Source organism: Myotis brandtii, unplaced genomic scaffold, assembly GCF_000412655.1.
Source record: "Myotis brandtii unplaced genomic scaffold, ASM41265v1 scaffold1643, whole genome shotgun sequence".
Classification (NCBI taxonomy): domain Eukaryota; kingdom Metazoa; phylum Chordata; class Mammalia; order Chiroptera; family Vespertilionidae; genus Myotis; species Myotis brandtii.
In genome coordinates, this window is record NW_005356017.1 from 111,582 (window position 1) to 137,654 (window position 26,073).

Genomic DNA, 26,073 nt, shown 5'->3' on the forward strand with positions numbered 1-26,073 from the left:
CTGCACCCTGGTGGTCAGTGCACATCATAGCGACTGGTCAACTGGTTGTTCCAGTTGCTTAGGCTTTTATATATAGACTAGAGGCCTGGTGCATGAAATTCATGCACTCGGGAGAGAGTGTCTCTCAGCCTGGCCTGTGCCCTCTCCCAGTCCGGGAGCTGGCAGTCCGACACCCTTAGCACTTCTGCAGAGGCAGGAGAGGCTTCTGCCACTGCCATTGGGCTCACCAGCTGTGAGCCCAGTTTCTGGCTGAGCGGTGCTCCCCCTGTGGGAGCACACTGACCACCAAGGGGGCAGCTTCTGCGTTGTGGTCAGTGTGCATCATAGCGACCAGTCGTTCCACTGTTCGGTCAATTTCCATATTAGCCTTTTATTATATAGGATGTTGCTGTGAACATCTATGTATAAAATTTTTTGTGGATATGCTTTAATTTCTTTCTAGTATATAGAATGGAATTATTAGTCTTTTTTTTTTTTAAATAACATATTGTAGTCCTAGCCAGTTTAACTCAGTGGATAGAGCAGTGATGGCGAACCTATGACACACGTGTCAGAGGTGACATGCGAACTCATTTTTTTGGTTGATTTTTCTTTATTAAATGGCATTTAAATATATAAAATAAATATCAAAAATATAAATCTTTGTTTTACTATGGTTGCAAATATAAAAAATTTCTATATATGACACAGCACCAGAGTTAAGTTAGGGTTTTTAAAATGCTGACACGCCGAGCTCAAAAGGTTCGCCATCACTGGGATAGAGCATTGGCCAGTAAGACTGAAGGGTCCTGGGTGATTCTGATCAAGGGCATATACCTCGATTGGGGGGGTGGGGAGAAGATTCTGGAAGTATAAAGAGAAATTTACAACAACATTGTTAGATTCTCAGACTGAGCTGGTCCTGCTAACACAATGTATGATATATAGGCACATGCATTTATGTTTGCTCATTGAGCATTCCATGTGTGTGACACAAAATCTCCCTGCTTTTAGTTTCTTCTCTCTTTAATCCATCTCCAACACTGCAGCCAGGAAAATATCTTAAATCCACAGATCTAACTGTTGCTTTTCCTCTATTTTGAAAACACTCCTTATTCACAGCAGCCACTTCCTATTGATAATGAGAATCAGCTGTGGAATGTTTTTTAAAAATGCAAATTTCCCAACTATACCTCAGAGATCCTGATTCCAGGGTTGTAGGGTGGGTTCAGGAACCTGCATTTTCAATTTTGAAACACGTTTGCGATCTGCTCCTTTATAGTTCTTCCAAGTGCTTTTGCATATCTAGTCCATGTGAATCACACATTAACTTCCAAAATAGGGTCAGGAGACTAATTTCAGCAAACACTGAGCAGAACTGACAAATGTGTTTTAAACTCACATGTAAAGAACAGCCTCTGTGTAAAACAGCCAATGTTTTGCACTCCAGATGCCTCTGCCCTTGCCTTAGCAACCGATGATAATACCTGTGCCAGATAGTACAGCTATGAGACTAGGGAGCCATCTCCAACAGCCTGGATCCCTGAGAAGCTATGTGGATCATAGCTCCTCCCCTTAACTATAACCAGAATTGGACATGTAATATGAGCAAGACATAAAAAAAAAAATAAGATAAACACTTACTACAGCAAGCCTTTGAGGTTTGGGTGTACAAGTAGCAGCATAGCATAAACTTAGCCTACCTGGACTGATACAAGATTTTTTCCAATGCTTAATTTACATTTATTTTTATCATGTATGCCAAATTAATGTACTAAAGATCACCTGATTTATGTTGTCAAGTTAATGCATTTTGTTTTTCAGGCCTCTTGCCATTTCTATATTCTAACAAGATTTCTTAGATTGCAAGACTATTAATTTCTTTTTATCACTTAAACTACCATGTGAATAAGGATTTTCTTGACATTGTAAAACCAAAAGCAAGCAAGCAAGTAAATAACTAATTTATAATAAATAGAATGCTGAGGCACTGATTCTAAAAAGAATCCACCAATTATCTATCACTCCCAGTTTAAAACTTCAGTTTCATTCATAGCCGCCCAATTATTCTTTCAATAAATGTCTTTATAATCAGAAAACATAAATTTGAACTTGTAAAAAACACATGCATGCTCATAAAATGCCATTTTTATGTTTTATAAATTGATTTTCCATAAAACTACATTAGAAAACATTAAAAATAATTGCTTTTAGGAGTCACAAGGAGTAAGTCTCAATTCTCTCTCACATGATGCCCTTAACATATTAATAGTAACTCTATTGAACCTGAGAGGGGCTTTGGTGTTTATCTAGCCCAGCCTCTTATTTTTATTGCTTTGTTAGCCAAGGCCCAGAGAAGTTAAGTGAGTCTCTCAAAGGTCACACACTTGAATAAGAACAGAGCCCGAAGAACTCGGGGCTCTCCTACAGGGAGTGCTGCCACATGAAGTACTCCACCTGAGCACTGAACTGTGAGCCTCTCAATTTACGCAAACATTTGTTGATGTGGCATGATGTCCCATTAAGTGTTATCCAGATGCGAATGCAGGTCAAACTATTCATTTTTGAGATTTTGCTTTCTTATCTGTAAAATCAGAGCAAATAATGCCCACCTTGTTGCTCTATAGGTAACGTTAGGCCCATTGTTCTTTGGCCTTAAATGAACAAATTTAGATTTACTGCCTTCAGATTTCAACCTATACTTCTAGATCAGGATTCAGCAAAGTAGGGCCCAAATCCAGCCTGGCACCTGTTTTTTGTATTTGGTTTTATTGGAATACAGCCACACCAATTCACTTATATATTGTTTATGGCAGCGTCTGGGCTACAGCAGCAGAAAGGACTAGTGTCAGAGACCTGATGACCCAAAAGCCTAAAATACTACCTTGCTGTTTTCAAAAAAATTCTGCTGATCTATGTTCTAGATTTTTGAGATCATGTGAAACCACTCTTGATTCTTTCATCTGCACTATCATTCAATATCTCACTGAGTCAGCCTCAAGTTTGTCTGTATTCAAGTGTTTCATGAGATATGGGCAAGGAGAGTCACAGGACATAGCACTCGAGACTGCCTTGATGGTTGACAGTGATTACTACTGAAGAGCTATGAATCCACTCAATGATACCATCACCCAGTTCTCATTTATCAACAATGTCATGTATTTGCTACATGCCTTCCTAATATGCAGAAGATGAGGTACAGATTCCAAGTGGATTCAAGCCTTTGTTATTTCTATCTCCTTCAATTCCATTTCAAGTCCATTTTTAAAATTTGAATTATGTATCTAACTACAGTTTTTTGGCAGATCTTGTAGAGATATTAGTTAGCTGTCATCAAATCTAATTATTCTTCCTGGGCACACTACATTTCTCAATTTTTTTTTTTCTCAATTGGGTGCCCAAGTGACTGGTTTTTAGCCAGTGGAAGGCTTGCAAAGGTGATATATGCTACTTTCTAATCTGGCCCACAAGAGCACACCATTGGTAGTCTTTCATGTTCTTTTTCTTTCCACAGCCAGGAAAAGATGAGCATGGAGACCTGAGAAGCCATTTATTAAAGATGGCAGAGCCACAAGATTGAAGGAACCTGGGTCCCTGAATCCACTCTTGGAGTAGAGAGACTTACCACCCAGGAACAGCAGTTTCAGATTTGAAAACAAGAAATAAACTTATATTGTATTTAAGCTATTATATATATTTTGATGTTTTTTTGTTATAAAAAGGAGTGTAATTTTCACAAGTACACTGTCAGTCCTATAATATAACTACCAAAGTTTCTGTGATCACACATGAAAATTTACTGATGACTCAGCAAGAGGTTAGTAATTCATGTGAAAAGGATATGTGTGATCTATCCTCACCCATTTTAGCCTACACATTTCCATTGCACAGTTTTGTTTTGCATTTTATAATAGCTCATTCTTCTTGAGAAAAATAAAGCAAAATAGGCATTACACTTGTTCTGCCTTTTAACAATCTGTTAAACAATGCAGATCTTACTCAAAAAGAGAGCCTCACACTTCCTTCTTATTTGCCTTTATTCTAGGACTTCCCTTTTCACAGAATGATCCTGCTGCAGTTGCTAGTTTTGTTCGTGTTTGGCCTTTCTGGCACTCTTTACAGTTTTATGCCATCCCTTTACTTGTCCTTGTAATATGCTCTTGCTATTTCAATCTCTCCTAAGAGCTAACTTCAGAGAACATCTTGTCAAGTCACACTAATTTCTCCCCATTTTGCTTTCTTATTAAAACCCTGACTTCAGCCTGGCCTGTATGGTTCAGTGGTTGAGCATCAACCCACGAACCAAGAGGTCACCGGTTCGATTCCCAGTCAGGGCACATGCCTGTGTTGCAAGCAGCTGATTGATGATGTTTCTCTCTTGTTGATGTTTCTATCTCACTCCCTCTCTCTAAAAATCAATGAAAACATTAAAAAAAAACCTATTCATGACTGACTTCATTTGATTTTTTTTTTGGGGGGGGGATGCTGCTATCTCTCATGTGGACCTTAATTCTAGTCTATGAAAATAAATTAAAATGTCTTGTTTATCGTTAGAACATGGCCTGGCACATAGTAGGTATTCAGATACTATATTTGTTGAATGAATGAATGAAATGTCCAATTTTCTCAAAAGTTAATTCCAATCTACTTTTCTATAACCCAATGATCAAATGTAGTTTGAGTTTACTCCCTCTCTTCATTGTTAAGGCATACCAATTATCTGACACTTTTCTCTCAAACAGCTTTGGCTACACATTTTAGGACCTTTTGAAAATCCAAATGCTCAGACCACACTCACATCAATGAAATCCTCTCAGAGATAGGATCCACACAGCGTGAGGACACCCCCCGGCCTTTTCAATGTGCAGCCCCAACTGAGAATCACTGCAGGGCTCCTGTTGTTTCCTTAATACAATCTTTCTTGTTAGTGAAAATAAAGTCCAGAGGCCAATAAATATTATGACACCATCTTGTAAGGGATTGCTAGACAGTAATAACAGACATATATCAATTGTTTACTAGGCCTGGCATTGTACTAAGGGTATTTCATACATTATTTCCTTTAGATCTCACTTCACTCTGTGAGGAAGGTTAATGAGCTCTCCTCTGCAAACAAGGTTACTGGAGTCAGAGAGGTTCAGGAAAGCAACATTGTCAGTCAGGTTAACCAAGAGTGTATTGGGTGTTTGCTCACAACTTACTGATACCAATGGCACAGCGGGTTTTTAACCATGGACAATTTTGCCTCCTAGTAGGGGTTACTAGCTAAAATATAGACCTCCCAGTTAAATTTGAATTTCAGACAAACAACAAATAAATGTTTAGTACAAGTCTGTACCGAATCTTGTATGGGACATACATATACCAAAAAGTTACTTGCTGCTATCAGAAAATCAAATTTACCTGGGTGTCCTCTATTTTTACTTGCTAAGTCTGGCAAACCGATCCCTAGGGAATATTTACAGATATTATCATTATCAAACTAAGGGTGTGTGTGCTACTGGCATCTAGTAGATTGAGGCCAAGGCTTCTGCTTAAGATCCTACAATGCTCAGGAAAGCTCCGCAACAAAGAATTGTCCAACTTCAAATGTCGACATTGCCCAGGTTGAGAAACCCAGATCTAGTAGGTGGGGAAACATTAAGCTCTCCTATAACCACATCATGCCTTTGGCTGCTTGTATAGTCTGTCTTCAGAAAGCCTTATTTTTATGCCACTTACTGATACATCTTTCTGTGCTTTCTCTTTCAGCCCCACATGTTCACTTACAGCTTCACAATCTATGGGGTCCCAATTAAGACACCCTCTTCTCTGAAGCCGTCTTTGCACCAATTTGATTTAGCTGCAATTAGTTCAGAGAAATCTTGGAACTGAAAGAAAGGTGTGATGAAAGCCCATATGGCAAATATAAGATAGCTACATGCAAAATAGTTTATTGCTAATAGAATGATGCTTTTTTAGCCAGCAAATCTGTATGTTATTCTATAGAACATGCATATTAGCTTGTCATGAATAAGTCTAACTACATTTAACTTTATAACATGCATATTTTCTAATTTGATTTTGGAACCTGTAAAAAGCATGCTGGTTATTCTTTCAAGTGTTGTGATCAAACATCGGGTGTATTTGGTACAAAAAGTTATAACTATTTCTTCAAGATTGGAGCTTAAACATTGAATGATGTGCCACATTTGAATTTCAAAAGATTTAATTTGTCTTCCTCAAATGTAACTTTAGTACACTCCCTTTAAGTGTTTCTAAAAATTGTTTGCAAGGTAACAGATGTCAATTTTATGTCCTCAAAAGTTTGAGCTTGTGTTACTTTCCAAAGTAAAGATCACTTGCTAGCACTCCCTTTAAGTGTTCCTAAAAATTGTTTGCAAGGTAACAGATGTCAATTTATGTCCTCAAAAGTTAGAGCTTGTGTTACTTTCCAAAGTAAAGATCACTTGCTATTAAATATATGTACTTCTATTATTTTGAAATAGAGGATTACTGTGCTTCAAAATCATCACATTCACTACTTATCTCTCCCTAAAAGAAGAGATCGTGAAATTTGCATAATATAAAAAGGGCTCTATCCAGAGGTCCACTTGTCCTTAAAGTTTTAATAAGGTTTATCTGCATTAATAAGGGGATAATCATAATGATCATAAAAGTCTAATACACAGTAAATTAAAAAACAATTTAGGTGTCCACAAAATTAAAAATCACACATGTCTAACAATGCGGTGTCCTATAGCAGGGAGCCTCTCAGGGGCTTACCCTAAATTAAAGAAGTGCAAGGAACAGCTCCTGAGTGTCAGCAACTCTGATTCAGAGTCAGATGAAAATTCCCTCCACTATCCGATTACTCATTTATTTCTCCCAATACATATGTGTCTAATGGAAAATCTTAATCCCAATACAGTGTCTAATGGAAAATCTTAAGATGCTCTGGATTATTCCATAAAATCCAAACCAACAGACCCAAATATAGTACCATATAGGAAACACGACTTGTGGTTAAAATGGGAAGGCTTCTGGAAGCAGATTCCTGCTCATCCACTGACTCACTCTGTAAACATGAGGCACCTACTAAACCAGTCAGGCGTCGGTTGTTCACCGGTGAACAGTATAATGTCTGCATCTGGGGAACGCTGGCTTCGTTTATTGGTCTTTGAGAACCACTCTCGATTTTCTATAGGAAAGAGCCAGAAATATGAAACACATTCTCACAAATACTGCCACTTAATAACCTATCAAAGTGCTTGGGTTTTTTCTTTTTAATAGCTTAGGGAATCTCTTTTGCTCCTCTTTCCAGAAAAAGAAAAAAAGATATGCTTTGTAATGGGTAAATACATTAAGGGTTTATGTGGTGTTGAAAGGAATTCCTTTGTATATGACAAATATACTCCAGCTTAAAGAGTTTCCTATTGATCACATAACATCAAAAGGCCTTAGTCTGCAATTACCAGCATAGACTCTCAACAGAGTAAGATGAGTACAGGACTCTCTGTTAAATACCTGACGTGGATGAGTAGGTAGCTCAGCATTCCATCCGTCAACCATTATAGGGAACTACCAGTGAAGAACGCATGAGAGGAAAATGGGGATGACCAGAGGCACCATTTACCACTCTTTCTTTTTTTAAAACATAATGAAGGCATTAAATCTAAGATCAATGACCCATAATATTCACAAAATATAACATCTACCATAGAATGCTTTTTTAAAAGGGAGTTGACAGATTTTTTTAAGTCTTCTGGCTTTTTTTCCCCCTAGACCTAACCCCCCCCCCTTTTTTTTTAATCAGAGTGGATACCCTTTCTCACTAAACATTTTAAAATTAAATTTATTGGGGTGACATTGGTTAACATGAACATATACGTTTCAGGTGTGGGTTTCTATGTTACAAGATCTGTATATCGCACCATGTGCCCACCACCCAAAGCCAAATCTTCTCCTCTCACCATATATTAGGATCCCCTTAATCCCCCATTCCTGTCTTCTGGCTTTTACCAGGACTATATCTAAAATTGCCCCTATTTTTATCCTATTTTTAAAATCCTTTGCAGAAAGATTCCCTAATAGCCTGTTAAATGATTAAGCCTTTTAAAAAAATTTTTACTATAAGAAACTTCTTTCTTTTAGTTATTTAAAAAATTTGTACTTAAAAAAACTTCTAGCTCATTTCCTTTGGTATTTAAAAAAGTTATAAAAATTCAAACATACTTAAAAGTAGATGGAAAAATAGCATGGCTGCCATACAGATTCAACAGTTTTCAAGATTTTGCCACATTTGTTATTTTCTTTGCCAAAACATTTTTACATTTCTTTTTTTTAAAATATATTTTATTGATTTTTTACAGAGAGGAAGAGAGAGAGATAGAGAGTCAGAAACATCGATGAGAGAGAAACATCGATCAGCTGCCTCCTGCACATCTCCTACTGGGGATGTGCCCGCAACCCAGGTACATGCCCCTTGACCGGAATCGAACCTGGGACCTTTCAGTCTGCAGGCCGACGCTCTATCCACTGAGCCAAACCGGTTTCGGCGCCAAAACTTTTTAAAGCAAATCAAAGACATTATTTTACCCCAATATGCTTCAGTATACACGTCTAAATTTTAAAAGATTGGGACATTCATCATTAACCGTTGGGTGCCATAACTACACCTAATGAAATCAGTACTCATTCCTTTGTAGAATTCAAAACCTAGTCCATGCCCAATCTCCCCAATAGGTAAAAATGTCTCTTTGCACTTGGCTTTGTTGAATCATGATAAAACAAGGACTACATATTACAATTGGTTAAGTCTCTGGGCATCTAGACCAGTGTTTCTCCAACTCTAATGTGCAAATGAATCATTTGGGGATTTTAATATTCAATAGGGTCTGGGGCAAGACCTGAGATATTACCTGTCTAACAATCTCCCAGGTGGTGCCAATATTGCTGGATGCAAAGGAGACCACACTTGGAGCAGTAAGGTCTCAGCAAAGGCCCCACTGGTTTTTGTTTATTTGTTTGTTTGTTTTAGCACACCACGGCTTAATGCAGAAACAATCAGTGATCCTGCGCTATGTCCCATGGACTGGACTTCCGTGTTTGTTTCTGTGTGATATTATTTTACTTGTTCTTCCCTTCTCTAAATAATGTTAACTCAAAATACTTGAATAGATTTAACCTTACCTTTTGGTAGGAATATCTTAAGAAGTGTTCTGTGATTCAAATAACTATTCAATCGGCATGACTATCATTTGTGTTATGGTGCCTGTCATGTTAAAGAGCTGGCTCTAGCATCAGATTTCTACGATTTATCTTCTCCCGCAATTACTACTTATAAGACCTTGGACAAGTTAATTTCCCCCAAGCCTCAGTTTTGTCATCTGTAAGATGGGCATAATAATAGTATCTATCTAATAGAGTAACTGAAGAATGGCACGTGGCAAGTTTCCAATAAATACAAGCTATTATTGTTATTGATTTTGTAATCCTTTTCCTCTAAATTAAATATTTTAGTTTCTGGGACTTTTCTTCTAAGTCCTTAAACTAACTTTTTACTTCTTTGTTCATTTTGAGGGAGCATGTCATTCATTCATGTAAATCCTATATAAATTATCTAGCCTTTTCATGTGTTATCATTAATAAAAGACATGTTTTGATATAAAGACTGGGGTTTCATCAGAGAGTAAATCTTCAGGAGATTACTGAAGTTGAGCTGATGCAGCACTTAATATTTCCTTATCTTCTAAAATAGGCTTCTGAAGTTTGGAGAAAATCCCCAAATTAAACTTGATTCTTTGAGAAATCTACGTGTCTAGGGAAGGAAGTCTCAGGCAATCCAAAACAGCACAGTGCATTCTGAATTTATTTTATGATTGACTATATGAGCATAGCACATGATTTATATGAACAAGAAGTCTGCAATTATAAGTTGAAGCCATGACTTGTAAATTACTCCTTTCCTTATAATAAGTTCTGTCAGCACAGAGTAACTTAGAGTCATTTTTCATAACAAGCAAGTGCTGGCCCAGATGATCAGAGCCAAAAATACATTAGGCAACCAGCCCAACATTGTTCTACACTTTGCTCTTCTTTTCCTTGTAAGCTTGAATTTCTCAGATGTCTTTCCTATCTATAATAATAAAAGTGTAATAGGCTAATTAGACTGGACAGCCAAACAACCTTCCAGACGTCTTTCCAGATGAAGCCATGGCAGCGGGGGCCAAGGCAGAGGCGGTTAGGGGCGATCAGGCAGGTAGGCAGAGCAGTTAGGAGCGATCAGACAGACAAGTGGTTAGGTGTGATCAGGCAGGCAGGCGAGTGGTTAGGGGCGATCAGGCAGGCAGGTGAGTGGTTAGGAGCCAGCGGTCCCAGATTGCGAGATGGATGTCAGACTGCCAGTTTAGGCCCAATCCTGGATGGACATCCCCCAAGGGGTCCCAGATTGTGAGGGTGCAGGCTGGGCTGAGGGACCCGCCCGCCCCATGCATGAATTTTATGCACTCGGCCTCTAGTGAGAATATAAATATACTAGAGGTCCGATGCACAAAATTTGTGCACAGGGCTTGGCCCTCACACCCTCCGCTGTTTCGAGGCCCCGCCCACTGGTTGTTCCGGGAGGTCATCTGGAAAGTCATTCCACCATCTGGTCTAATTAGCATATTAGTTCTTTATTATATAGGATTTGTTTCAGAGATGTAGTCTGTTAGTTTAAAGAGATGGAGATTAAGATAAGAAGGTAGAATTGGCAGAGTACTAGGACCAAAACAAAATAATTGAAGGGAATAGTTTGAAAGGCAATTACTTCTGAAGAGTTACTTCCAAGACAGCCATATGGTAACAGAAGAGTAGTGATATTACCATAATTTTATTATTATGCACTGTTTTGGAATCATAGGGTATTTACATGTCAAGCAAGTAAAGAATAACTGGCAACCATATGGTAGACTACAAAATTATAGCTAACAAAAAAAGGCAGCAAACATTTAAATGAACAAAAAAGAGTGATGTACCTTCCCACTTTTAAACCTAATGTCACCTAAAACCTAAATCAAGATCAATACAAAATAAGCATTAGTTAACAAGGACAACCTATCTATTATCAGATAATAGAGCATTTCATTTGACATTTTTTAGTTCCAGACACTTGACTACATTTAGCCTGAAATTATTGATTAAAAGCCAAACATAAAAAGGAATTAAATGGAATAAGAGTATCCAGAAATAAAGTAGCATTTTACAAACATATTTAGATTTTAAGCCTTAGCAGTTTCTCAAAATTCATCCATATAAAGATAAAAAGGCACAGAAAATGTGTTATATAATCAATCACTCCAAAAATGGATGACCTTGCAAAGCTAGGTGTGTACTTTTGTGATACTGCTTGAAGGTAGTATCTGTTTTCACATTAAGTATAAAGAACACTATTTTTCTCCCCAAAACTTTTATTAAAATCTGAAGGGTATTTCTAATTGGATCATTTTATATCGTTCTTCAATCTTAATATTTGCAAGATCCAAATCTCCTAGGAAACCTTCTGCCTTCCATCCTATATTTAGGTCTAGGGAACATATCGATAATATATTCTCAATGAGTATAGAAATCTTCTGTCTTTTTGTCTAGGCCAAGAACTAAAATGTTCCCAGTGCCACTTGTTCTATATAGTATATAGCATAATTTTTGCACTGTATCCAGATGGGGTGCATCTATACTAATAAAAGGGTAATATGCTAATTAGGGCAGACGTCTTCCGGACAGCCATCCGGACATCCATCCGGACAAAGCCATAGCGGCTGTGAGGCCCGGGTCTCAGGAAGCCATGAGCCCTGGTGATTGTGAGGCCCAGGGCTCTGGCCTCGCAGCTGTGAACTGCCGCGGCTGGCAGTGGCAGCAGCAGCAGGGTGATGGGGGCGGTGCCTTCCCCTGGTTAGCCCAGTCGCACCGTTAGTAGGACATCCCCTGCGGGCTCCTGGACTGTGAGAGGGGGTAGGCTGGGCTGAGGGACCCCCTCCAGTGCACCAATTTTTCGTGCACCGGGCCTCTAGTAAGTATATAAGGTTATAATAAAGCAGACACAGCAATTTTCTCAGAACAGAGGACTAAAGCTTTACTGAAGGGAATTTGCTTAAAGGATGTTGATTAAATCACTATATCTGTCATATGTTCCTCAAGAAATTTGTGTTGAAAATCGTTGAACATTTGGAAGTTCTTCTTCAAATCAAATATTTCTTAGTAGACTGGTTATGATCTTTTATGGCATGAACTAGCTCATTCCTGACACACAGTATTTGTGGCACACAACAATAAATACTTGTTGAACGAATTAAATGAATACAGAACACAATGAAGGCATATTACATGTCCACTAAGTGCTCTCAATGTAGACTCGCGTCAATCAAGTTGCCTACCTTTTACAATTCAATTTATAACTACTTCAAAATTAAAGCCACAAAGTATTCTGATAGAGTTTGTGTGCCAAAAAAGACTAATAGACAAATGCAAAGGGAAATACATAAACAATTCAAGGCGTGAATATTTCTGGAGACACTTAATTTGCCTTCTTAATTTCATGTTCCATCCATATGCATATAAAACACAGTTGGTTCACATCCTCACATAACGTTACAAGAGTCACTATAAAATAGTTGTGAGAGTTTAGAAAACATCAGATTGTAATTGTGTATGTGTGAAATCCAGTCTAAAAAACTTCAAACACTTCCATAGTCTTCCTCATTTCTTACCACTCATCCATTCATCCTCCCTGTCTTTCATTACTGAATATTTGAGATGTTTAATCAGTATTTTCTCCTCCTCCCATGGTTTCCATGCCTGTTAGCCATTTCCCTTGGTCCAGAAGCATTTCTCTTGCTCTGTGGACACTGTTTTGTATTCTTTAGGCTTCACATATGAGGTCCACCCTCACTTCTTACAAAAAAGGAAAATCCTTTAAAGGGAACTGATATAATCTTTTCTTGAGCATAATGTACCGATTATTCCAGCAATTTCCACTGAACTGTCCTGTCCACTGAATATTGGTATAGCTGTAATCCATATATAAGCACGAGGTCTATTGATCTCTCCCGCTCTATCCACTGTGCCCCACACTCATACGGTAGCTACCGAAAGAAACAAAACAGTCTACTAGGCTAAAAATAAAAGAAACCTCTGGGTAGTGATCTCGAATCTTTGAATGAAATAAGTACCTTACTAATTTTATATCTATCTGACTCTTAGGAGACAGGCTGTTTCAAATTAATTAGTCGCGTTGCTAAAGAGTTCTGTTGTTCCTGATATCTTTAATTGCTATTTGGCTCTTTCTGAATCTGGATCTACAAGAGAAGGCAATTGTATGGATGACTTCAAGATATGAGCTAGCTGATCTCTGATTTTTAACTTTAATTTTAATTACATGAAATAGTCTTGAAAGAAAACATTTTAGCACATTATTCTATTGGAAAATGCATTTCTACATAGAACACTGACTGCCTGACAAAGGATAAAATTGTTTTTTAACTAGAAAAGTCTAAAGTTCTTGTAATCTCGAATAAAAAAACAATCAGTGTGACACCATTTGTTTGACTTTAAAAATTCAACCTCCCACCGCCACTTCTTGGTTTGAAAACAAACAAACAAAAATATTTCCTACTCCACACTAGGGATTTCCAGATAGAAATGTTGTCACTATCTTGTCCTTAGAACTGACATCTCTGGTCCAACCTTCAAGATGCTCTGAGACCACAGGTAGGTTGCACTATGACTGTTCAAATGACAAGAGTTCATACAGTTCATAGACTACATGAATAACTTGTAATTGGTATATTTTAAGGCTAAGTTTTTATTACCCATTGGGATATTTTTTAATAAAAAAATATTTTTATTGATTTCAGAGAGGAAAGGAGAGGGAGAGAGAGATAGAAACATCAATGATGAGAGAGAATCACTGATCGGCTACCCCCTGCACAACCCCTAACTGGGATCGAGTCTGCAACCCAGGCATGTGCCCTGACCTGGAATCAAACTGTGGCCTCCTGGTTCATAGGTCGACACTCAACCACTGAGCCACACCAGCAGGGCCCACTGGGATATTTTTTAAATGCCCAACATGAACTTGTAGATGATTTATGCTTATTTTACTCTCACTGATGACCAGAGAAGTGAAAATTATACATTAGAGCAGTGGTTCTCAACCTTCTGGCCCTTTAAGTACAGTTCCTCATGTTGTGACCCAACCATAAAATTATTTTCGTTGCTACTTCATAACTGTAATGTTGCTACTGTTATGAATTGTAATGTAAATATCTGATATGCAGGATGGTCTTAGGCGACCATCCTATGAAAGGGTAGTTCGACCGCCAAAGGGGTCGCGACCCACAGGTTGAGAACTGCTGCATTAGAGTCTCCTTTGATATATACAACCACTTCCTTGCTATTGCCTCCTTAATAAAGTCATCTTATGTTATATACTAACTAGGGGCCCGGTGCACGAAATTCATGCATGGGTAGGGTCCCTAGGCCTGGCCGGCTATCTGGGCCAATCTGTAGGGCGACCAGCAGGGCGATCGGGGGGCCCCAACTGGGGATGTGCCTGCAATCAAGGTACATGCCCCTGACCGGAATCGAACCTGGGACCCTTGAGTCCGCAGGCGGACGCTCTAGCCACTGAGCCAAACCGGTGAGGGCACTATTTTTTTTTAAATGAGCTTCTTTAGCCTCCTGGCATTCAGTACTCTTTGGAATCTACTATCAATTCTTATCACCAATCAAAGCTGATATGATGAGCCCTTGGCTGGGTAGCTCAGTTGGTTAGAGCACCGTCATGTTATGCCAAGGTTGTGGGTTCGATTCTCTGGGCAGGGCACATATAAGATTCAATCAATGAATGCATAAATAAGTGGAACAAATCTATGTTTCTCTCATGCCCTTTCTTTCTAATATCAATAAATAAAAATTTGTAAAAAGCTGATATGAGAGGAGAAATGTAGAATTACTATAACTGAAGTAATTTATGGGGATGTAAATATCATTTTAAGAGGGTGTTTGCATTGTGTCAGAGGGACCTATAAATTCAGTTGAACCCCTAAGATTTGTGAGTGAGGGGTTTGATGGTACTCCTCATCTAATCTAAGCAGCTAGTCCTCTCTCCAACTCAGCCCCTTAAACTTCCTCACACCCCCTCCACTCCCATGCAGCAAAGGTGGCAACTCAGCATACAACAGCGATTTGGTGCTCATTGTGAAAATTTCAAAACCCTAGAATTCAGAGAATGCTAGACACAGGGGAGGCAAGGGATGAGTTTTTGATCATTCTCTATACATTTAAAAAATATCCTTAGTAGATATTTTAGCGACAAAATATAAATCAGGTAATTAAATGTGTTTCACATTTTAATGTGTGTTTGGCATGCGATTACTCCCTGTAATAAATGTTCTTCCTTGTACCTTCCTGTTTCCTTGTCTCATCTGCCATCATGTTACTTGGTGTAAAAAAATCGACTTCCTCTTTCAGATGGTTCTATCATCGTCTTTATGTCCTTCCTGTTCTGCTGTGCCTATCGAGTGCAGTGTTTTTTAATAAAACAAAGCACACTTGCCTGGGGTGGGGGTGGGGACAGGCTAGAAGGGGCCATATGTAATACTTTCAACAATAAAGATTTTTTTTGAAAAGTTAACAAAAGTAGAGGGGAACAAACAAAAACAAAAAAACACTCAAGCAAAAGACTTGGTTCTTAGCCCCAGATGTATGACTCAGGGGCTTAATGGTCTTGGGCACAACATTTACCATTCCTGCACCTCAGTTTTTCAGCTGAAAGATGGTGAGGTAGATTCACCTTGGGAAGGTCCTTTTCAGTTCCAAGATTCTTTGATTTAAGTCCATGTTTACACACGTGCCATTAGCCTTTGCAACAACCTCATGGGGAAGGAGAGTAACATCATTCCCATGTTGACAATGAAGAAACAAGAAGTAAAGGAGGCTCAATGACTTTTCTGCTGTCGCACACCTGGCAGGCAGCAGTGCACGGGCCTAAACCCAGGCATTAGCTGACTTTTATCTCTTCAGAGAAATCTAAGCCACCCTTTCTCTATGCAAAAGAGGACAATGAGGTCAAGTGGGTGAGATTTTTAGGTTCACTTAAGAAGTTATAAGCAGAGGCAGGTGTTCACTCTCTTCAGACATGGGGTTGTCATTCGCAGATATAGCATACTGTATTTAGATCACATTGTTATTGTTTCACGGTATTACTATTTTCACCCAGGGTACCAAATCTGCTTTAGACCTGACAGTTGTTGAATCTCACCCAGGGGTGGAGGATCCTGCCACACAGATTATAAAAAAACAAAAAAGAGCAGACTAACAGCTTTCAGGGGGGTAATGGGTGAAAAAAGGCGGAGGGATTAGCCCAAGAGCATATAGGCATAACCCACAGACACAGACAACAGTGTGGGGATGGCCAGAGTGAAGGGGGGATGAGGGCTGGGTGGAGGCGGGCAAAGGCAGGGGAAAATGGGGATTATATATAATAGTGTAAACAATAAAAACAAAGTTAAAAGAAAAAGTTCATTAAAAATTCTCCTGAGAAGTTTGGCCATTTACCTACTCAGATGCTCACCTGAGAATTACATTGGTCTTAGTTGAGTCTGAAGATGCTTTTGTTTCCAATATATTATCAAGCCCATATTCCTAAAAGATATGATTTTTCTTATTTGTTAGATAAATAAAATTACACTTTTTTCCCCTCCAGGAGACAAAAAAATGTTTGCTTTATTCTTCAAAAAATGATGCTTTCATGCTGATATATGTGATCCCTCTATATTTTAGGAAATAATGTAAACTCTAGTATTTTGGTATTGATATTTTTGACATAATATTACATACTAATCAATATAACATATGCATCTATGAGTATAAAGTTATTATTTTATCAAACAAGGAAAAACAGAATATGAACACTGGCAATGACAATGACTCACTTTGCCAGACGTAACCTCCTCTATCTTTAACCAAAGTCTTCAAGGGACATGGCAGGAGTTAGAGGAACAGAACCCTGGAGCAGTCTGAGGTTTCAAGCTCTGTTCCTGGGCCTGGCCACTGACTCACCCACTGACCATGTGCCTATCAGTTGACCTCCCTTCAGTTTTCAGAGGTTAGAATTTAGGAGTGTTTCCTCATTCACTAAATCTGTGAATATGGGTAGATATTTTTGTTTGGAGGGGGGAAATTGTAAAAAAAGGAGCATAGGAGAAATGCCAATACTCGAGTCTTAGACAACTTAGCATGAAGCATAACTAGTATTTTAAAAGAGAATTTATATTTAATTTCACTATTTCTAAATGTTATCTATGCTCCTCCAACCTTGTCTCGTTCTCATTTGTTAACAAAAAAAAAATCCAGCAGTTTTACAGAGGAAAAAAGAGGAAGGAAATAAAGAGTGATTTTGTCTTCTCTTCATGCCCTCCTATCTCTAGAAGTCTGATCATGCTCTTTCCTAATGACCTGGTTGAGTGTTATTTGGAGGGTTGGGGCAGTTACACATTAAATGGAAGGAGGAATTCCTCATTTTTGAGAAAAGGGAAAGCCCCACAGATTTCAAAATCCTTTTCAGAGCTTGCCTCACTCCTTCATTTGGTTCAATAATTGCTGAGTGCTGCACATCATTCTCAGCTCTGAGGATACAAAACAATGGAGTGATGAAGGCCTGGGGTGGGGAGAGGGCAGGAGCAGGCGCAGGGGAGAGGGGGTCGACCCAATGGGAAAATGTGGGACATCTATAAAAGTTTCAACAATAAAGATAAATAAAAACAAATAAAAATACAAAAACAATAAAGAGACAGTGTCTGAACCCAAGGAACCACCAACATCTCAGGGGCATGAGATATTTAAACACATTTTTATACTACAAAATAGTGAGTGTGAAGAGGAAAGAGAAAAAAGAAAAAGAAAAAAGACGTAAGGTTAGGAGTCAGTTAGGAACTCCTTGTAGTAAATCACTCTGAGCAATAGTAGTATGGGAAATCCTAACTGCAATACTACAGGCCTGCAGAAGGGATGGCTGGCAGATCCCTGTGCCTCCAACCTCCACCTCTTCCTACATCTCATCATGGCACAAGCTTTAGGACTTGCCTAAATGCAAATGCTCTCAGCTATGAATGGCACAACCACTGGTAATCTCTTCAGATTGGTCTCTTTGTTACTAAGCAGCATGAGATTTTAGTCACCTCTGAAGAGGCAGCAAGTAAGGTCCCTGATGGGATGGGAAGAACTAAATATCAGTGTGGTTGTTTCTTAGCTGCAGGGAAGAAGCAGAAAACAGATGCTCTAAAAGCATTTGGGTAGTTTGACATCTTTTTTGGGGGGAGGGGGGTCATCTTTATTTGATGATGGTGTCATCATAATTAATTAACTACATTGATTCAAAAGTAGTAAATCATAAATAATAGAATTGATGTAAGACACAAATATAGATTTACCACCACACACATAGTGTCTGCATGTTTTTATATTTCAAAAAGGCAGTTTTTCTTATCTCGGGGTTTAATGTTTCCACTATAAAACAGTAATCCTTTTCCATTATTTTTTCTGGAGATTCTCAATAGTAAAACGCATATGTTAAAAGAGCAAGGAAGCCCTGGCCAGGTAGCTCAGTTGGTTAGAGTATCCTCCTGATACACCAAGGTTTGTGAGTTCCATCCCCAGTCAAGGCACATACCAAGAAGCAAACAATGAATGCATAAATAAGTGGAACAAATTGATGTTTCTCTCTTTCTCAAAAATAAAATCAATCAATAATTTTTTTAAAAAGAAGAGCAAGAAATGCAAAGGAATTTTTAAACACACTGAAGGCTACTCTTCTCTCAAAATACCAGAAACTAGTCCTGGCTGGTGTGGCTCAGCGGGTTGGGTGTCGTCCCGGGTACCACAAGGTTGCCAGTTTGGTTCCTGGTCAGGGCGCATGCCCAGGTTGTGGGCTCCATCCGCCACAGGGGGTGTGCAGGAGGCAGCTGATCGATGTTTTGCTCCCACATTGATTTTTTTTCCTCTCCCTCTCCCATCCTCTCTCTCTCTAAAAATCAGTAAAAATCTTAAAGAAAAATACCAGAAGCTAGATGAAGACTTGCTTATGTACCAGCATCTGAATATGTGCCTTGAGGAATCTATAAGAAACCAAGTTTTCTTAGGAAATATCACCTTTTCTATCCTGAATTCTTATGTTTCTACATGATTCCAGCTCCATTTTGCTTATCAAGACATGCTTCATCAGGGTTGCCTGGATATCAGGTGTTTGCATAACATGTGTATGTACTTTGAAATACATATTGTTGCTGACATGAGAGGTGACAGCTGGAGAAGTCAGGACATGGAGGAGAGAAAGATCAGAGGATTTTATATTTTTCAGAATTTCCAATTTTAAAATGATAAAAGGAAAAAAGTGTCCTAGCACTTTAAAAATGTTATTGAAAATCATGATGTATCTAAAATGCAGGGGTGGGGAAAGGTAGGCTTACAGTTGTTATACCAATAAATGATACAATAATTATTAAATAATAATACAAGAATAAACTGTTGTGTATACTCACAACTGTAAACCTACATTTGCCAACCTCTATATGTTAATTTCACACAGAAAATAACAGTTGTAGAAAAAACTGAAAATATAAAAATAATAAGCAAGAAACAGAAAACATATATTTTTGAAAGTTCCAAAAATATCTTAATTTTATCATCTCCAATAGGTGGAAAGGGTTTTTAATTAATAGGCCAAGATAGTAAATATCATATCACTACATAATAACCTAATGTAAAACAAATTAAAAATGTATCTTTTTTGTTGAAAGTGTTACAGATGTTCCCTTCTCTCCCTCCCCCCATTGACCCCTTTCACCCTGCACATGCACCTCCCAGGCCTTCACCACACTATTGTCCGTGTCCATGGGCTATGTAGATATTCCTGGTTAATCACTCCGCCCACTCTTACCCCCACCCCCTTCTGCCTTCCTCCTGAAATTCAACAGTCTGTTCATGCTTCTATGGCTCTGGATCTATTTTGTTCATCAGTTTATTTTGTTCATTAGATTCCAAATATGAGTGAGATCAGGTGATACTTATCTTTCTCTGACTGGCTTATTTCACTTAGCATAATACTCTCCAGGCCCCTCCATGCTGTCTCAAAAGTTAAGAGATCCTTCTTTTTTACAGCTGCATAGTAAGTATCTTTGTACTTAAAAGGAAGAACATCTGGTTAACTGCATAACCCTCACTTGCCTCTAATAAGTGGGCTTGATAGCTTCAAACCTGAGATATTTCTAATGTCTAGATTGTTTTTTCAATTTTATAAATTATTTCTTTTTATTTCTCTTGTAAGAATTTACACCACACACACACACACACACCAAATAAAACCTGGAATTGAGCAACATAGTATTTCTTGGTGAAAATAATTTTTTAGCCTGAAAATTATAGAATTATAGAAATTTTAAAAGATATGAAATTAAAAGAGAAAATTTCAAGTACATTGAAGAGAAAAGGTATGCATTAAATATAACTGAAGTTCTAATAATAAGCTACTACAAATAATCAAATATCTTTTTATAATAAAGTAAGCATACACAATTAAAAGAAGAATACAGCTCAATTTTTTTAAATTTTTAAGTGTCCCATGTGTCATCATTTCCACGAATTAGGGAAACATAATTGATCAGATAGCACAGAAATACCTTGGTGACTTAGATAGGTCAGACTAGGAGACCTCAACTATCATTGCCCCAGTTCAGGCTGTCAGCATCTCTCACTGAACTAACCTGTCCTGTTCTCCTCAAATTCATGTTCCAGAGGGAATAATTTAAAACTTAAATCTGATGGGGACAATATAAGATGCATAAACTAGCCATGTAGCAGAATTAATAATGTGGCTGAACAGAGAGTGTAGATTCTTGATCTACACTCCCATGCTGTTAGGAAAACTGAGGTTACTTTTTCTTTTATTCATTATAGTAACTCTGTTGATCAGTGATGAGCCCTTACTTACACCAAAGCCACAAATTCATTTCAAATCTGTGCTAAAAGGCAGTTTCGACTTCTTGACAATTTTGATAAAGCATGGGGAATCAGAATATAGCCCTCTTTAAGCAAGTTATGTAACATTTATATACTAGAGTTTCCTTAAAATAGAAACATTAACTTTGTCTACTTAGGGATTTTATGGAACTTTAAGTATAATGAAAATGTATGTTAAAGGTTTTCACAAATTATGCAGTGCCGAGCAAATTCAAGTTATTCCCTATTATAGATAGTAGTAGACTTACAATTGAGACACACAAAGAACAATTCCTGTGCTTGTAGACATTAATGGGGGTTAATTATGAGTGTACATCAAATCACCGACTAACTCTGAGACCTCATCTTGTACTATTACCAACCCCAACTCTCCCACCATGATATTCCTTTGAAAGTGATGATTTAGACAAAACTCTTTGTCATATAATAATAGCAAAGTCTGCTGTTAGACATGCATACATTAATTTTTCCGAAGTCAAAGCCTTATGTAATTTACAGATCGATATATCTCTTAAATGGAAGAAACAAAGGTAGGAAAAGAACTGGGAATCTAAGTAACATATTTTATTTTTACCGCCAGGGAGCTGCTGTGGGCTGTGGTTCTACTAATTGAATGAAGTATATAAGCTCTCAGAGACTGGCATGTATTCAGCATAGGATTCAAAATAGCTAGGACCCTTCTAGCAGGAAGCTTTCTGAAGACAGATTTCACAGTTCCCCTTGGATGTCAGGCAGTGCATATCATCATTTCTAATAATTAAAATGCAGAACTTATTCCTTTTGCTTGGGACAAATTCTATAACTTCTTTTTCCTTCTTCTCCCCAACTTTTCACTCACACGTAAGTCAGTCTAATAATGTTTTGTTTAATGTTGATGCTTAAAATTTACAATTGAACAGCATTTCAACATTAATAAAGTGCTCTCATAAATACTTAATAGTCAATATTTTTACTGGTTCAGTATTTTTTAAAAATTGATCTAACAGTCCAGTGATGAAGAAATTATTCACATTATTTCTATTCTTCCATGTATAATTTCAAGCTCTGAGAATAATTATTGGATCAGTAAGTACACGTAAGAGCAGAACTATAACTTGAGCCTAGTTCTCTAGTAAAAAAAAACCTGCACTCTTTCCATTTCAGTAGTTCAATATTGGTAAATAAATTACTGATAAGGTTCTCTGAGTATTTTCCAGAGGTGTTCAGTCAAGACAGATGTCCCAGAACAGGTAGAAGCACAGTGGCAAAGCAATCAGGGTGAGGAAAGTAGTGAGAAAAGACCAATATTGGCTACGAATAAGTCACAAAACAAACCAAGAATACGCTTACAAGTTTAAATGTGAAATGTATAGCCTTAGGCATTTATACAAGTAATAGATGTATCTATTTTTTACTACAATATGTCATTAACCCAAGACAGCATTGAATATAAGATGCACCACTAAGAAAGAAAACAAAACAAAACAAAACATTGGCCAATGAAACTATGATATGCTATTGATCATAAGATACTTTCAGATTTAAAAAAATTAAAAGGTAAAATAAAGGTGCATCTTAGAATCAAGGAAATATAGTACTGGTAACTGCAGAGGGTATGGAAATTCTCAAAATCAGTCATAATCCAGCCTTCCTAGACAGTCAATAAGCATTTATTAAGTGCCTATGGATGGGCACAAAGAAGCAAAATGCATCATCTAGGGAAGAGGTTTAAGTGCTGCACATGAAATATTAATCACTATCCTTCAGCTTCACAATGATGAGCACTGCTGAACAAAATAGATCCACTTGTGCAAAAAGATGTCCCACAGTACAAGTGCCTGGAGGGTGTAAGGTAGAGGAGGGAGGAGAAGAGGGAGAAGAGGAGTCAAGAGGAGGAAGCAGCCAAGGAAGGGAAAGATGGGTTGGAGGAGAAGCAGCAGAATGGGAGGTGGTATCTAATTTAACCAAGGGCTCCACTGAAACTTAAGAGTGGTCTTTATCTTATCCACATCAGATCTGAACTTATAAAATGGATTTGCTCTCATGTATGTGAAATGATGCTTTAAAACATCAGCTTTAAAAAGGATTTCAAAGATTTTTGCAACATCTACAGTTCCACGTGTAATACTGAAGATTTTTTCTATTCCAGAGTATTTTTTAAATCATGAAAGTTGACTAGACAATTTTAATACCTCTCATATTAGAACTAAATGTTAATTGATTAAATATTGGGCATTGCTTAGAAATTAAATGTTGTTATGGCTGGTTATCAACCTCCTTAAACGTTTTAGATCTTGTGATTAAAATTAAGAAGTTGTTTGGGTTGAAACTAATCCTCTAAATATTTTAATTGGGCATTTTGTATGTATTATGATTATCATCCCAGAATCCAAGCTGAACTGGAAAAATGAAATTAGACTTTTTATTTCTAATTAAAAACATTTCTGTTTCTGCAGTGAGAACTTTATAAATAAATTAATCTATAATGCGAAATAATTGCTTTTGGAATCACCCAAATAAAAAAAAGATACTCAACCTTTTAGCCATGCATTATGTTCATGAATTTATTATTAATTTGAGAAATAATATCCTGCAACATCATTAAGCTTCATGCCTAAGTGGTAAACTATATTATACATTCTGCTGTTGTCACACAGTTGCTTGTGATTTGAGGAAAACTAACTTAGTAATGGTAATTACCTCTTTTGAAAGGAAAAACTATAAATAAATAATAACGTAGAGCAATTTCATTTCTAAAAGTCAATAATGAATTCCATCTGCTGCATGCCATTAAAAGTCAAAAAAATTACTTACATGCCTCAGATCTTTTTATATCTTTATTCCTCCTATTTTAAAAGTACAGGTAAGTCCATTAATAATAATGTTATTTTGATGTGTTTGACTAAAATAAAATAAAAAGTAAGACAAAAACCTCCTATCTCATTCTCTCTTCATTTCTCTGGCGCTTACAGAACTTGAAAGAATAAAATGCAAAAGGAAAAACAAAGACCATTAAGCGAACTTTTAAGAGTGCGGTTAGGAGAACCTGATGAAATGTATTACCAGTCTTTGAAACCCAGAGCACAGTGGTGATAAAAGCATGAGCATGTGACTTAATCACTATCGTTACCCTAGTTGTGCACAAGTGAAGGGCAAGGCAAGGCAATATGGAAACCTTATTGACTGATTTCCTGCGACTGAATGAGAAAAGTCACTAACGACTGGTTATAAATGTCCACTGGACATGAAAACAGACTCAAAATCTCTAAATCTGAATCTCTTTTGGGGAGTGCCCTCTTATGGAATCCCAGCAGCAGCAGCTTCAGCAAATCATAGACAAATAATATACATGCACAGAAAGCCCCTTTTTATACTCTATATTTAATGAATATTTCAACCAAGTTACTCCTTCCCGACTGCCCCCCACCAAACATTGCCATTCTGGAGGTAGTAGCCAACAGATCCATATAGTTCGTCTGGATTTTGAAAATAGAACATAAAGTCAGCCTTACCTGACTTTCCAAAATGACTTGCTTCAAGCTGAGAGCACTTAACACATACCTTTATGCGGGCAGAACATTTCTGAGCTGCTCCCTTCAGAATACCGAGACGCCAATATGCCACTCTCAGGAAGAGAAGACGGGGATTGTGGTCCCTGTGCTTCCCTGGGAAATATAACACTTCCTTCCTGGGAGAGTGTCTGGGCCCTGACCCCTGGTGGCAGTGTGTCTCAGAGATTTCTGTTTCTGCACACGGTACCTGCCTTATGACTCTGGGCTTCCTCTTGGCTCACTGAGCACTTTGGAAACAGTGCCAGCATGCTCCACATAATATGCTGCTAAGTTGTCCCTATAAATTTACCATGAAGTGAGATAACAGAACTCAATATCTAACTTCGGTACAGTTTCTTATTGTAAAGTATATCTATGGCACCGCACCGCCCCCTTCAACAAATCTCTTTTATTTACTTCTAATAGCAGTGGCAGGCAGTAGCCTCGATAAGGCTGGGTATCTTACAAGTTGTTGGTGTTTTTTACCTTTAGAGATATTTAAATGCTGCTAGTTCATTGTCCAAACCCAAGTTCAATTCCACCCCCTGCCCCGACACCCCCTGCCCAAACCTTCCACTGCATCATCATGATATAGTACACATTACTTTGCAGTATACTTATTTCTTTCTGTATTTTTTTCCCAATTAGGACAAAGAATTCACCACAACACACATTATAGTAACTGAATGAATGGATAAGAGTCATAATTACTCTCTCCTTCCTACTTGGCCTCCCTCTCTTCTAAAAAAATAGATTTTTAGAGAGAAAGAGCAAGGTGAGAGGGAGAGAGAGAGAGAGAGAAAGAGAAACATCAATAAAAAATTGATTTTAGAGAGAAAGAGCAAGGTGAGAGGGAGAATGAGAGAGAGAGAAACATCAATGTGAGAGAGATACATCGATAGTTTGCCTCTTGCACACGCCCAACTGGGCATAGAACCTGCAACCTTTTGGTATACGGAACGACGCTCCAACAACTGAACCACACCAGCCAGGGCTTGGCTCCACTCTTAGTCCACATTCTGTGTTAGCCCTCTGAAAGCAAAGCGCATGATTGACAGCCTGGCTCTATCTGACTGCCTGTTCATTTCCTTAAACTTCAGTCCTGGAGAAGATTTTGGTGGAGGTTTCCCATTTATTCTCTCCTGTCATCACATTTTTATGAAATCCTCGAAAGGCAGCTCACTTAGATATACTCATATTATAATACTGTATTTTGTTGGGGGGGGGGGATCACAATCATTGGGCAGAGAAAATGTCAACTCAGTTGGTAAAAATCCCTTCCAAGTCCAAGGTCTACTGGATGCCAAAATGGAGGGGGAGGGAGGTTTCAAACGCAAGTGAAAAATATATACAAGTCATTAAAAAATGTGTGCAGTTAGTACATTGTAATGAACTGACAATGATTATAAAGAAAACAGTCACATTACCATCAGTTCATAACAATGGCATTCTACATAATACTAATAATGATCCCAAGATTTTGCATGCAGTACAGAACTGATGGTCTTGCCCAAGTTCTGACAGCTCCATT

At 37.9% G+C, this 26,073-nt stretch overlaps 1 protein-coding gene and 1 long non-coding RNA gene across 4 annotated transcripts in view; one reads left to right on the plus strand and one right to left on the minus strand.

Annotated features, from left to right (window-relative positions):
* Nucleotides 1-3,669, plus strand: part of LOC102251376 — a 6,975-nt gene extending 3,306 nt beyond the window's left edge. The window contains exon 3 of the long non-coding RNA XR_313360.2: nt 3,494-3,669. This is a non-coding gene — a long non-coding RNA (uncharacterized LOC102251376). The remainder of the gene's footprint in view (nt 1-3,493) is intronic.
* OXR1 (oxidation resistance 1) overlaps nt 1-26,073 on the minus strand; it is a 279,534-nt gene that overhangs the window by 70,212 nt on the left and 183,249 nt on the right. The window contains exon 1 of one of the 3 annotated variants that reach the window (XM_014536527.1): nt 24,553-24,586. The exons of the other annotated variants lie outside the window; for them this stretch is intronic. Coding sequence (XP_014392013.1) covers nt 24,553-24,571 — 19 coding nt within the window. The 5' untranslated portion in view covers nt 24,572-24,586. Of the gene's footprint in view, nt 1-24,552; nt 24,587-26,073 lie in introns of those variants that run through there. 3 annotated transcript variants of the gene reach the window in all.